General features: G+C 51.8%; 1 protein-coding gene across 1 annotated transcript in view; it reads right to left on the bottom strand.

Moving 5' to 3' along the window:
• The window catches only part of TRPM1 (transient receptor potential cation channel subfamily M member 1), a 102,036-nt gene that overhangs the window by 25,312 nt on the left and 62,727 nt on the right, over positions 1-13,997 (bottom strand). Inside the window, 4 exon segments of the mRNA XM_060260094.1 lie at positions 2,842-2,973; positions 3,911-4,030; positions 6,298-6,526; positions 10,478-10,767. Coding sequence (XP_060116077.1) covers positions 2,842-2,973; positions 3,911-4,030; positions 6,298-6,526; positions 10,478-10,767 — 771 coding nt within the window.

Here is a 13,997-nt window from a genome sequence, read left to right as displayed (position 1 = left end):
GGGCCTCCTCGGAGTCGGAGTGATCAGAAGTGTCTCTGTCAGAAGTCGAGAGTGGATGCTGTGGTGACTTGGGCTCGACAGGTGAAGGGTCCCGAGGGCGTTTGAGAGGCGAAGCAGGCGGTTTAGAAACCGATGCGGATGCGGTTCTAGGAGAAACTCGGTCCCGAGGACGGACAGGAGGCTGCAGAACATCGTGTGGATCGGGTGCAGTCTGGGAGTCGAAAGTGTCTCGGTTCCGAAGGGCTGCCGCATCATCTCGGGTGCGGGGAGTAGGCTCCCGTCGGGGGGAATAGTAATGTTGGTAATCCCCATAGCGATCCGGAGACAGGTGACGGTGCAAAGGAGATCGCTGATCGCGTGCACGATAGTAGTCGCGGGGTCCGGGAGAATAATAGTCCCTGAGTCGAGGCATATAGACATCTCTGTGAAAGGAGTCCGGATCGAAGTCAGAGAGATGCCTGTAGCTGTGGCGCGAAGGCGAACTCTGGTACCGATGGTAACGTGAGTAAAGGCGAGGTGACGGAGACCGGGATGGAGAGCGGTCTTGTCGATAGTCGCGATAGTAGTCGCCGTACCGGGACCGAGAGCGGTCGCGTCGAAAGTCATGGTAGTCCTCCCGATGTGGAGAATTGGGAGGATGTCGGATCGGAGACCTGGGACGGAGCGGAGGATCTCGGATCGGAGACCTAGGACGAAGCGGAGGATCCCGGAGCGGAGACCTTGGGCGAAGCGGAGACCGCGAGCGAGAGCGGGGCCGCGGAGATCGAGATCGGAGCCGATGCGAAGAGACCTGAGTAGAAGATTCGACAAGCAGTGGGGTAGTATTGTCCTTAAGCAATGGCGTTGTGGAATCCTTGAGTACCGGAGTTGTAACGTCCTTCAGCACTGGCGTAGTGATGTCGAGGAAGGATTCCGGTCTGAGAGGTGGAGCCTCGGAGTCGAGGATATCGCTGGGAGGAAGGCTGTGCACCGAGGGCGATCTAGAGCCAATCGGGATAACTTCAAGAGAAGTTTGAGTGAGGCTAGGCATTTCCGAGATGACGTCAGAAGGAGCCGAAAGTTCGATAGATAGAATCGGAGTCGACTGCGCAGAAGCCGCTTGTGCCGCCGAAGCAACTGATTGCGATTGCGCAGCCGCCGAGGCCGATTGCGCAGCCGTAGCAAAAGCGGAAGTACTAGGGCGCGCGGAGGTAGAAGCTGACGGGTCGTGCTTCTTAGGCGCCAAGGTGCTCGGACTGGAGGTTTTCGGAGCCGAGTATTCGCCCTGACGGGCTTGTTTAGGCGCCTTATGCCCCTCAGAGTGCTTAGAGGCCTTTTTGTCGGACTTATGTTTCCTAGGAGCGGTAGGAAGGGCCGACGCTGCCGAATCTCCCGCTCTAAGTGGGGGAGGCGGCGGATCTGAAGTAGACATCCCGCGGAGAGAAGACTCAATGAGGAAGCTACGAAGACGAGCCGCTCTGTTCTTACGCGCCTGCTTACCGAAGCAAGCGCAGTGGTGACAGTTATCGGTTCTATGGGATTCCCCCAAGCAAAAAAGGCAGAGCGAGTGACCGTCGGATGACGGGATTTTAGCAGCACACTGCCTGCACCTTTTGAAGGTGATTTTCCCTTCCATCCGTTCCGGACAGGGGAAGGAGGGAAGGGAGAGACGGGGTTGGGGGGGGGGGGGTAGAAAGGAAAAAAAGGCAAAAGCGCAGAAGTCGGGATCTACCTTTTTTTTTTTTTAATATATATTAAAGGGACGAAGAAAATAGAAAAGGAGAAGTAAGAGAGATAGTACGATACCAAGAGACGAGCCAGAGGAGGAACGCAACGAGGTAGGTGTTGTCCGGGCGGCGGAAGGGAAGAAACTGGGTGGAATGGGCGCTCTCCCCCCGCTCCAGGCATGCGCAGTCGCTGCCTGCTCCCCAGGGCGGGAGGAAAGCGCGCCAAAAGACGTTATAAACGAGCTATTGGAGCTCCGAGGTATGGATCCGTTGCCTGCGGCAAGACCCATGTGTGGGACTGCACAGAGACCACGAAGAAGATTTCACAAATACCTCTCCCCCACATGCACCCCTGTTCCGTGCCCAGAACATAGCAAAAAAACTTCCAGAATCCCTGGTCAAACTGGCCTGGAGGGGAATTCCATCCTGACCCTGCAGTGGCAATTGGCATTTCCCTGGGTGGGTGAGGAAGGGCCACGAGAACTAAGCCCTGATGCGGCCCTTCCTGCCCTCCTTCTCGTGATCTGCCCAAGTTCACAGAATCTGCAAGCTATCTGGGCCCTGCGGGATCTGCTCCAATTCCGCAGCCCTGTAAAACAGAGCTCTTTCGCCAGGGTTTGCGGAGGGGGCGGGTGCTTCCTCCGTGCCTGCCTGCCTGGCTCCAGCTCTGATGCTTAAAGCAAGCGCTGGGATCGGAGGGAGCAATCCTGGCGCTTGCTGTAAGCGTCAGAGCTGGAGCCAGGCAGACAGGCCTGGAGGAAGCACGCTGCCCTCTCCGCAGCCGGCGCTCGCGAAGCACTGGGTTTGCGGTGGGGGCAGCGTGGAGCGATCCCAGCGCTTGCTGGAAGAAGCTGGAGCCAGGCAGGCAGGCGCAGGGGAAGCGCCGGGATCGGAGGCGGAGGCAGCGGATTGCCCCCCAGGAGGAAGGTGCATCCTATGGTCCGGAGCTCCTTATGGTCCGAAAAATACGGTAATTCCCAAGGCCAGAGGATCCCTGCAGAACATTTGGAATTTACTTCGCTCTCGACAGAGTTACTAAGCCCCAACAAGGAACTGGGCTTTTGACGTCCCTTATGAAGACGCTAACAAGGGGCAGAGGAAATGACGTTTTCACAAAAGCTCTAATTCCACACACCGTGTAAAACCAGAACTTGACGATCGGGGCATTGTAGAATTCATAGATCTTTTTCCCAATGGGGAGGTTCCTCTGTTTTTTATCTCCATCTTCTTCATCACCTTTTCGGGAACTGGTATCAACATTCCCATCCTGAAAAACAACCAGAGCTTATTTTTATGACTGGAGATCACCAGTGGCAGAACTGGTTTAACATAAGAGCCACATAGAATAAACATCAGATGTTTGAGAGCCACAAGACATGAATGTCAGATGTTTAAGAGCCACAAAGAGGAAGGAAGGAAAGAAGATGGGGAGGGAGAGGTAGAAAGAAAGCAACTTTTAATTCTAAATGCCTTCTCCAAGCCAACCATCAGGGCTGTGGGAAGCTTTGAGAGCCACACTGTATGTGTGAAAGAGCTACATGTCACTCCTGAGAAAGTTTGGCCAACCCTGCTGAAAAATTTTTTAAACCTCTGGAATCCATCTATAAAGTTGCTGCTCAAAGTTATTGACAAAAGAGAGAAAATGACTGAAAGGCAGGCGATAACCGCTCGGGAAAAGAGGATGTAAAGGCCATAATCATGGTGTCTACATTAATTTCTGTTGTTGCTGACCAAACAGGTTTTTTGAGCTTCTTCAAAAGCCTATGAAACCTGTTTAACCAGATGCAACAATGGAGCCAAAGAAAGCAGGCCAACAGAGAGGAGAACATATATATCTAATCAGGGGTGGAATTCTAGCAGGAGCTCCTTTGCATATTAGGCCACACCCCCTGATGTAGCCAATCCTCCCAAAGCTTACATTAGGCCCTGTACTAAGAGCTCTGTAAGCTCCTGGAGGATTGGCTACATCAGGGGGTGTGGCCTAATCAGGGATGGAATTCTAGCAGGACCTCCTTTGCATATTAGGCCACACCCCCTGATGTAGCCAATCCTCCAGGAGCTTACAAGGCTCTTTTTGTAAGCTCTTGGAGGACTGATACATCAGGGGGGTGTGGCCTAATAGGCAAAGGAGCTCCTGCTAGAATCCCACCCCTGCACGGAATTCACATTCAAAAGCGCAGTTCTGAACCAGGGACACCACTAACCGCATTGTCATCATCCTTGTCTTTGCCTTCGTTTTCCTTGGACGTCTGGTAGGAGTAGTCGTCAGAGGTTCGGAACTCTAAGAACAAAATGGTGGGCGGGATGAGAATCCCCATGATAACCTGCACAAGAAAGAAGAAACGCGTTGGTCTTCAGAGATTGGTCTTCATGCCTTAGTAATAACAAAATCTAAGTTGCTGTCGGGAGGGAAGGCAACGTGGCACAATCCGATCTTGCCAGATCTTGGAAACTCAGCAGGGTCAGTGCTTGCAAGGGAGACCACCAAGGAAGGCTCTGCAGAGGAAAGCAATGGCCAGCCACCTCTGCTTCTCCCTTGCCTCGAAAGCCCCTTGCTGGGGTATGTATGAAAGTCGCTGTTGTGTGTTTAGAGGCAGGGCGCAGGGGGGGGGGGGGATTACGCTTTGCCAGATGTACATAAAGGGTATTTTATATCCTGGCCTCCCTTCTTTATTAACCTCTGACCAGGTCCTTCTCTTCTGTGATTTGTTCTCTAACTTCAAAAGCCCCCCCCCCCCGCTCTTTTGGGTTTCCTCATAGGGCAACTGCTTTGCCCTCTCAAGCGTCCATAACCTCAGAGGCAAGACATGCTCCACGATTACTACAGGACGATCTCCCCAGGGAGGTGTGACCAGCTCCCCCCCCCCCCATGTTAGATCTTCAGAAGGCAGTTCTCCAAGCTACTTAGAAGACCCAACAATCTCTAATAGAAAAGCGTGCATGTTCACCCAGCTAAATTCTTTTCTCATGGCCATACCAGAAGGCCAATATGCAGGGACAGCGTTTCCAGATAAGGTTTGTTAATGCAGATCTGGTTCATTTGAGTCCTTAGTACATATTTTATCCGAGTGTGAAATCTCATCTGATTTGAGAGTAAGGTATTTGTCCCCCCCCCCCCCCACTTGTAAAAGGATATGTGAATTCATCCTCTCAAAAAATGCTCTAGTTTTTCCTCGCAGATGAGGATTGGAAAGCCACCTTAGCAGTTGCTAAATATATAGCGATGGTGATTGCTTTTAAGAGGGCTGGGCCTTCAAAACCTTTGAGTTGAAAGAACAGCAGGATAAGAAGGCAGGAGGAAGCCGATGACGGATTTATTTAGGACAACGTTTGGTTAAATTTAGTCGTGGTCCAGAGCAGTGACTTTAAATTTTCAGTTTTATGTTTTTAGTCTACTTTATTTGATTTGTTTTTATCCATGTTCGTTAGCGATTGTGACCTCCACAAGGAATAAAAGAGGATAATAAATGTTCTCAGTCAATCAATCAACATGAGTCAACAGTGTGATGCGGTGGCTAAAAAGGCAAATGCGATTTTGGGCTGTATCAACAGAAGTATAGTGTCCGGATCACGTGATGTGATGGTATCGCTTTACTCTGCTCTGGCAAGACCTCACCTGGAGTATTATGTTCAGTTTTGGGCACAACATTTTAAGAAGGATCTAGACAAGCTGGAATGGGTCCAAAGGAGGGCGACGAAGATGGTGAGGGGTCTGGAGACCAAGTCCTATGAGGAAAGGTTGAAGGAGCTGGGGATGTTTAGCCTGGAGAGGAGGTGGCTGAGAGGTGATATGATCACCATCTTCAAATACTTGAAGGGCTGTCATAGAGAGGATGGGGTGGAATTGTTTTCTGTGGCCTCAGAAGGTAGGACCAGAACCAGTGGGTTGAGATTAAATCAAAAGTTTCCGGCTCAACATTAGGAAGAACTTCCTGACCGTTAGAGAAGAAGAAGAAGAAGATATTGGATTTATATCCCGCCCTCCACTCCCAAGAGTCTCAGAGCGGCTCACGATCTCCTTTATCTTCCTCCCCCACAACAGACACCCTGTGAGCTGGGTAGGGCTGGAGAGGGCTCTCACAGCAGCTGCCCTTTCAAGGACAACCTCTGCCAGAGCTATGGCTGACCCAAGGCCATGCTAGCAGGTGCAAGTGGAGGAGTGGGGAATCAAACCAGGTTCTCCCAGATAAGAGCCCGCACACTTAACCACTACACCAAACTGGCTCTCCAAACTAGAGCGGTTCCTCAGTGGAACAGGCTTCCTCTTCAGGAGGTGGTGGGCTCTCCTTCTTTGGAGGTTTTTCAACAGAGGCTAGATGGCCATCTGACAGCAATGAGGATCCTGTAAATTTAGGGGGAGGTGTTTGTGAGTTTAGAGCAGTTCCTCAGTGGAACAGGCTTCCTCCTCGGGAGGTGGTGGGCTCTCCTTCCTTGGAGGTTTTTCAACAGAGGCTAGATGGCCATCTGACAGCAATGAAGATCTTATGAGTTTCCTGCATTGTGCAGGGGGTTGGACTAGATGAACTTGGAGGCCCCTTCCACCTCTAGGATTCTAAGCTTCTATGTAATGTTCCCAGTGGCTCATGACAACCTTAAGGCCTGGGTTCTTGCGCATGCGCAGCCTGCCCATCCACATGTCCGTCAGCAACATCTGGCTGCAGGTGTGCGCGATGAAGTCCCTGTGTTTTGCCGCCACCGCCAGCTTCAGACAGGTGGAATTGCTCCAGTTTTTCAGTTCATAGGTCAGGAGTTTCATGGCCACCTGTTCGTCATGCTTATAGGACTGATCCAGCAGCTCCACCGCCAGCTGGCCAAAATCTCTGAAGAAACAAAGACACGGGAAATCATACAACACACATCCGGCAACTTTAACCCACATCCCATTCATCTTCTCAATATAATGGGGACCCCAACGCTTTTGAGCCTGCAGACGCCTTTGGAATTTAGACACAGAGTGGCGGCATGATTCCGAAATGGCTGCTGCAGGAGGCGGAGCCAAGCACAAAATGGCTTCTGCAGGAGGTGGAGCCAACTACAAAATGGCTGCTGCAGGAGAAGATATTGAATTTCTTGGATTTATATCCCATCCTATACTCTGAATCTCAGAGTGGTCACAATCTCCTTTACCTTCTGCCCCCGCCACACACACAGCAGAACCCTGTGAGGTAGGCAGGGCTGGGAGAGCTCTTACAGCAGCTGGCCTTTCAAGGACAACTCCTAGGAGAGCTATGGCCGACCCAAGGCCATTCCAGCAGCTGCAAGTGGAGGAGTGGGGTTCTCCCAGATAAGAAAGCTATGGCTGGCCCAAGGCCATTCCAGCAGCTGCAAGTGGAGGAGTGGGGAATCAAACCCGGTTCTCCCAGGTAAGAGAGCTATGGCCGACCCAAGGCCATTCCAGCAGCTGCAAGTGGAGGAGTGGAGAATCAAACCTGGTTCTCCCAGATAAGAGAGCTCTGGCTGACCCAAGGCCATTCCAGCAGCTGCAAGTGGAGGAGTGGGGAATCAAACCCGGTTCTCCCAGATAAGAGAGCTCTGGCTGACCCAAGGCCATTCCAGCAGCTGCAAGTGAAGGAGTGGGGAATCCAACCCGCTTCTCCCAGGTAAGAGAGCTCTGGCCGACCCAAGGCCATTCCAGCAGCTGCAAATGGAGGAGGGGGGAAATCAAACCCGGTTCTCCCAGATAAGAGAGCTCTGGCTGACCCAAGGCCATTCCAGCAGGTGCAAGTGGAGGAGTGGGGAATCCAACCCGGTTCTCCCAGATAAGAGAGCTCTGGCTGACCCAAGGCCATTCCAGCAGCTGCAAGTGGAGGAGTGGGGAATCAAACCCGGTTCTCCCAGATAAGAGAACTCTGGCTGACCCAAGGCCATTCCAGCAGCTGCAAGTGGAGGAGGGGGGAAATCAAACCCGGTTCTCCCAGATAAGAGAGCTCTGGCTGACCCAAGGCCATTCCAGCAGTTGCAAGTGGAGGAGTGGGGAATCAAACCCGGTTCTCCCAGATAAGAGAGCTCTGGCTGACCCAAGGCCATTCCAGCAGCTGCAAGTGGAGGAGGGGGGAAAACAAACCCGGTTCTCCCAGGTAAGAGAGCTCTGGCTGACCCAAGGCCATTCCAGCAGCTGCAAGTGAAGGAGTGGGGAATCCAACCCGCTTCTCCCAGATAAGAGAGCTCTGGCTGACCCAAGGCCATTCCAGCAGCTGCAAGTGGAGGAGTGGGGAATCAAACCCGGTTCTCCCAGATAAGAGAGCTCTGGCTGACCCAAGGCCATTCCAGCAGCTGCAAGTGGAGGAGGGGGGAAATCAAACCCGGTTCTCCCAGATAAGAGAGCTATGGCTGACCCAAGGCCATTCCAGCAGGTGCAAGTGGAGGAGTGGGGAATCCAACCCGGTTCTCCCAGATAAGAGAGCTCTGGCTGACCCAAGGCCATTCCAGCAGCTGCAAGTGGAGGAGTGGGGAATCCAACCCGGTTCTCCCAGATAAGAGAGCTCTGGCTGACCCAAGGCCATTCCAGCAGCTGCAAGTGGAGGAGTGGGGAATCAAACCCGGTTCTCCCAGATAAGAGAGCTCTGGCTGACCCAAGGCCATTCCAGCAGCTGCAAGTGGAGGAGGGGGGAAATCAAACCCGGTTCTCCCAGATAAGAGAGCTATGGCTGACCCAAGGCCATTCCAGCAGGTGCAAGTGGAGGAGTGGGGAATCCAACCCGGTTCTCCCAGATAAGAGAGCTCTGGCTGACCCAAGGCCATTCCAGCAGCTGCAAGTGGAGGAGTGGGGAATCAAACCCGGTTCTCCCAGATAAGAGAGCTCTGGCTGACCCAAGGCCATTCCAGCAGCTGCAAGTGGAGGAGGGGGGAAATCAAACCCGGTTCTCCCAGATAAGAGAGCTCTGGCTGACCCAAGGCCATTCCAGCAGCTGCAAGTGGAGGAGTGGGGAATCAAACCCGGTTCTCTCAGATAAGAGAGCTCTGGCTGACCCAAGGCCATTCCAGCAGCTGCAAGTGGAGGAGGGGGGAAATCAAACCCGGTTCTCCCAGATAAGAGAGCTCTGGCTGACCCAAGGCCATTCCAGCAGCTGCAAGTGAAGGAGTGGGGAATCCCACCCGCTTCTCCCAGATAAGAGAGCTCTGGCTGACCCAAGGCCATTCCAGCAGCTGCAAGTGGAGGAGTGGGGAATCAAACCCGGTTCTCCCAGATAAGAGAGCTCTGGCTGACCCAAGGCCATTCCAGCAGCTGCAAGTGGAGGAGGGGGGAAATCAAACCCGGTTCTCCCAGATAAGAGACCTATGGCTGACCCAAGGCCATTCCAGCAGGTGCAAGTGGAGGAGTGGGGAATCCAACCCGGTTCTCTCAGATAAGAGTCTGCGCACTTCACCACTACACCAAACTGGAGGTGGAGCCAACCACACATAGGAAACCCAAGTGCAGAAGAGGTGATGGGTAATCTAAAATATAGACCGAGGAAGAGGAACGGGAGAGAATAACCCAATCATTGTGGGGGCAGCACCCCAGAAACAATATTATCTTAATCTACAGAGCCAATTGGATGTTCAGTGGCCAATTGGAACCCTTGCTGGCCAAGAATCCCACCTGGCCCCACCCACCTTCCAAAAACATTGGGTAGGCGCCATAAAAGGTGTCAGCGGACACCTCTGGAACCATGTTGGGAACCCCTGGACAAGAGAGCGGGTAGGATGGAGGGTCACTGCCTGATTAAAGGTGGGGGCTTCCAGTTAGGGAAACCAACTCTGGAGATTTTGGGGGTTGAGTCTGGGGAGGGCGGGGCTTGGGGAAGGGAGGGGCCTCAGCAGGGCACAATGCCCCAGAGCCCACCCTCCAAAGCAGCCATTCTCCTCCAGGGGAAATGTTCACTGCAACCTGGAGATCAGTTGAAATTCCGGAAGACTTCCAGCCACCACCTAGAGCAGGGGTGTCAAACATGCAGCTCGGGGGCCAAATCAGGCCCCTGGAGGGCTCCTATCAGGTCCCCGAGCAACTGGCTGTCATCTGCTTCCTCCTCTTTCCCTCGCTTCCTTCTGCTCGCTTTGCCAGGCTTGCTCAATCGCACAGGAGCTACAGAGCAAAGCCTCTATTTTCTCCATTGGCTGAGGCTCCTCCCTTGGGGAGGAAGGGGGGGGGAGGCAGAGCTTGCTTTGCCAGTCTGTCTCAGTCGCACAGCAGAGCTACTGAGCCAAACCTCTCTTCCTTCTATTGTCTGAGACTCCTCCCCCTCCTGGTCCCCAGGAGAAGGAAGGAAAGAGCCAGAGCTTCCTTCGCCCGGTTCCCTGGATCCTATGGGAGAGCTACAAAGAAAGAACCTTTAAGGCCAATGACTGCTAACGTTTTAAGCATGTTTTATTTTAGGTTTCTTTATTTAAAAAAAATATTTAATTGTGTTTGTCTGTGTCCTTTATAAAGTTTATATCTCTGCTACCTAGTCTTAAATAGGTCGACACACAGCCTGGCCTGACATGGCCCAGCCCGACAAGGTCTCATTTATGTCAGATCCGGCCCTCAAAACCAATGAGTTTGACACTCCTGACCTAGAGAGGCTGTCATTCCTACCTCCAGCGGCTCTGAAACCGTTGCTATGGCGAGGGCAACTTTACAGAGGAACAGCCTATCCCACTTCCTCTTCTCTATTGCTTTCCTCAAACCACACGACCCTCAGCCCGTCAACCGCACACAAGTCGACCCATTGCCTTCATTTCTAAGAAGACCTCGGTGGTCTGGAACGGGTGGTTTTCACCCGGCGCGATATCCTATCCGGCTGACTCACTTGGAGTTGTTGTCCAGGTCCTGCGAGATGTCGTCCACCAGCTCGCTCTCAGAAGACTCGTGGGCCATGGCTTTGTAGAGCTTGCAGGCCACGAGGGCCTTGGCCATGGTCTCCTCGCCCCGCTGCCACAGGAAGAGGGCCATCTTCTGGCGTTTCATCAGCACCGCCCACACCATCAGCTCGTGGAAGGGGTACTGGAAGCGGCTCACCTCGGGGTCGTCCACGTCGATGTCCACTTCCTCCTCTTTCTTCTTCTTCTTTTTCTTCCCTTTGCTCGGTGGCTCATCGTCCTGCGGAAAAGAGCCAGTGTTAGAAAAACAGGCCGGCTAGTCCAACTGAACCTTCCTTTGGCCACCTGGCATGCATTTCCAAATGATGCTAATAATTAAAATCTCAAGGGGGGGTGGGGACATGCACTATTCATGCATCATTCCATGCTCAAATCAGTTGATTTAACACAAAGTTGCTGAATCTACCATAGGAGCAGTGTTCCCTCCTAGCTGAGTTAGTGTGAGCTAGCTCACAGATTTTTAGCCTCCTGCTCACACATTTTTGCCTAAGCTCAGGAAGGATGACCCCAGAGCACAATAATAAATGCAGGAGCTCACAACTTTCATGCCAGTAGCTCACAACTTTCATGCCAGTAGCCCACAACTTTCATGCCAGTAGCTCACAACTTTCATGCCAGTAGCCCACAACTTTCATGCCAGAAGCCCACAACTTTCATGCCAGTAGCCCACAACTTTCATGCCAGTAGCTCACAACTTTCATGCCAGTAGCCCACAACTTTCATGCCAGAAGCCCACAACTTTCATGCCAGTAGCTCACAACTTTCATGCCAGTAGCTCACAACTTTCATGCCAGTAGCCCACAACTTTAATGCCAGTAGCCCACAACTTTCATGCCAGTAGCCCACAACTTTCATGCCAGTAGCTCACAATTTTCATGCCAGTAGCCCACAACTTTCATGCCAGTAGCCCACAACTTTCATGCCAGTAGCCCACAACTTTCATGCCAGAAGCCCACAACTTTCATGCCAGTAGCCCACAACTTTCATGCCAGTAGCCCACAACTTTCATGCCAGTAGCCCACAACTTTCATGCCAGAAGCCCACAACTTTCATGCCAGTAGCTCACAACTTTCATGCCAGTAGCCCACAACTTTCATGCCAGTAGCCCACAACTTTCATGCCAGAAGCCCACAACTTTCATGCCAGTAGCCCACAACTTTCATGCCAGTAGCCCACAACTTTCATGCCAGTAGCCCACAACTTTCATGCCAGAAGCCCACAACTTTCATGCCAGTAGCTCACAACTTTCATGCCAGTAGCCCACAACTTTCATGCCAGAAGCCCACAACTTTCATGCCAGTAGCCCACAACTTTCATGCCAGTAGCTCACAACTTTCATGCCAGTAGCCCACAACTTTAATGCCAGTAGCTCACAACTTTCATGCCAGTAGCTCACAACTTTCATGCCAGTAGCCCACAACTTTAATGCCAGTAGCCCACAACTTTAATGCCAGTAGCCCACAACTTTCATGCCAGTAGCTCACAACTTTAATGCCAGTAGCCCACAACTTTCATGCCAGTAGCCCACAACTTTAATGCCAGTAGCTCACAACTTTAATGCCAGTAGCCCACAACTTTCATGCCAGTAGCCCACAACTTTCATGCCAGTAGCCCACAACTTTCATGCCAGTAGCCCACAACTTTCATGCCAGTAGCCCACAACTTTCATGCCAGTAGCTCACAATTTTCATGCCAGTAGCCCACAACTTTCATGCCAGTAGCCCACAACTTTCATGCCAGTAGCCCACAACTTTAATACCAGTAGCTCACAACTTTCATGCCAGTAGCCCACAACTTTCATGCCAGTAGCCCACAACTTTCATGCCAGTAGCCCACAACTTTCATGCCAGTAGCCCACAACTTTCATGCCAGTAGCTCACAATTTTCATGCCAGTAGCCCACAACTTTCATGCCAGTAGCCCACAACTTTCATGCCAGTAGCCCACAACTTTAATACCAGTAGCTCACAACTTTCATGCCAGTAGCCCACAACTTTCATGCCAGTAGCCCACAACTTTCATGCCAGTAGCCCACAACTTTCATGCCAGTAGCTCACAACTTTCATGCCAGTAGCTCACAATTTTCATGCCAGTAGCCCACAACTTTCATGCCAGTAGCCCACAACTTTCATGCCAGTAGCCCACAACTTTCATGCCAGTAGCTCACAACTTTCATGCCAGAAGCCCACAACTTTCATGCCAGAAGCCCACAACTTTCATGCCAGTAGCCCACAACTTTCATGCCAGTAGCCCACAACTTTCATGCCAGTAGCCCACAACTTTCATGCCAGTAGCTCACAACTTTCATGCCAGTAGCCCACAACTTTCATGCCAGTAGCCCACAACTTTCATGCCAGAAGCCCACAACTTTCATGCCAGTAGCCCACAACTTTCATGCCAGTAGCTCACAACTTTCATGCCAGTAGCCCACAACTTTCATGCCAGTAGCTCACAACTTTCATGCCAGTAGCTCACAACTTTCATGCCAGTAGCTCACAACTTTCATGCCAGTAGCCCACAACTTTAATGCCAGTAGCCCACAACTTTAATGCCAGTAGCTCACAACTTTCATGCCAGTAGCCCACAACTTTCATGCCAGAAGCCCACAACTTTCATGCCAGTAGCCCACAACTTTCATGCCAGTAGCTCACAACTTTCATGCCAGTAGCCCACAACTTTCATGCCAGAAGCCCACAACTTTCATGCCAGTAGCTCACAACTTTCATGCCAGTAGCTCACAACTTTCATGCCAGTAGCCCACAACTTTAATGCCAGTAGCCCACAACTTTCATGCCAGTAGCCCACAACTTTCATGCCAGTAGCCCACAACTTTCATGCCAGTAGCTCACAATTTTCATGCCAGTAGCCCACAACTTTCATGCCAGTAGCCCACAACTTTCATGCCAGTAGCCCACAACTTTCATGCCAGTAGCTCACAACTTTCATGCCAGAAGCCCACAACTTTCATGCCAGTAGCCCACAACTTTCATGCCAGTAGCCCACAACTTTCATGCCAGTAGCCCACAACTTTCATGCCAGAAGCCCACAACTTTCATGCCAGTAGCTCACAACTTTCATGCCAGTAGCCCACAACTTTCATGCCAGAAGCCCACAACTTTCATGCCAGTAGCCCACAACTTTCATGCCAGTAGCTCACAACTTTCATGCCAGTAGCCCACAACTTTAATGCCAGTAGCTCACAACTTTCATGCCAGTAGCTCACAACTTTCATGCCAGTAGCCCACAACTTTAATGCCAGTAGCCCACAACTTTAATGCCAGTAGCCCACAACTTTCATGCCAGTAGCTCACAACTTTAATGCCAGTAGCCCACAACTTTCATGCCAGTAGCCCACAACTTTAATGCCAGTAGCTCACAACTTTAATGCCAGTAGCCCACAACTTTCATGCCAGTAGCCCACAACTTTCATGCCAGTAGCCCACAACTTTCA

The sequence above is a fragment of the Heteronotia binoei genome, chromosome 19, assembly GCF_032191835.1.
Source record: "Heteronotia binoei isolate CCM8104 ecotype False Entrance Well chromosome 19, APGP_CSIRO_Hbin_v1, whole genome shotgun sequence".
Lineage (NCBI taxonomy): Eukaryota > Metazoa > Chordata > Lepidosauria > Squamata > Gekkonidae > Heteronotia > Heteronotia binoei.
This window is presented reverse-complemented; position numbering and strand designations above follow the sequence as displayed.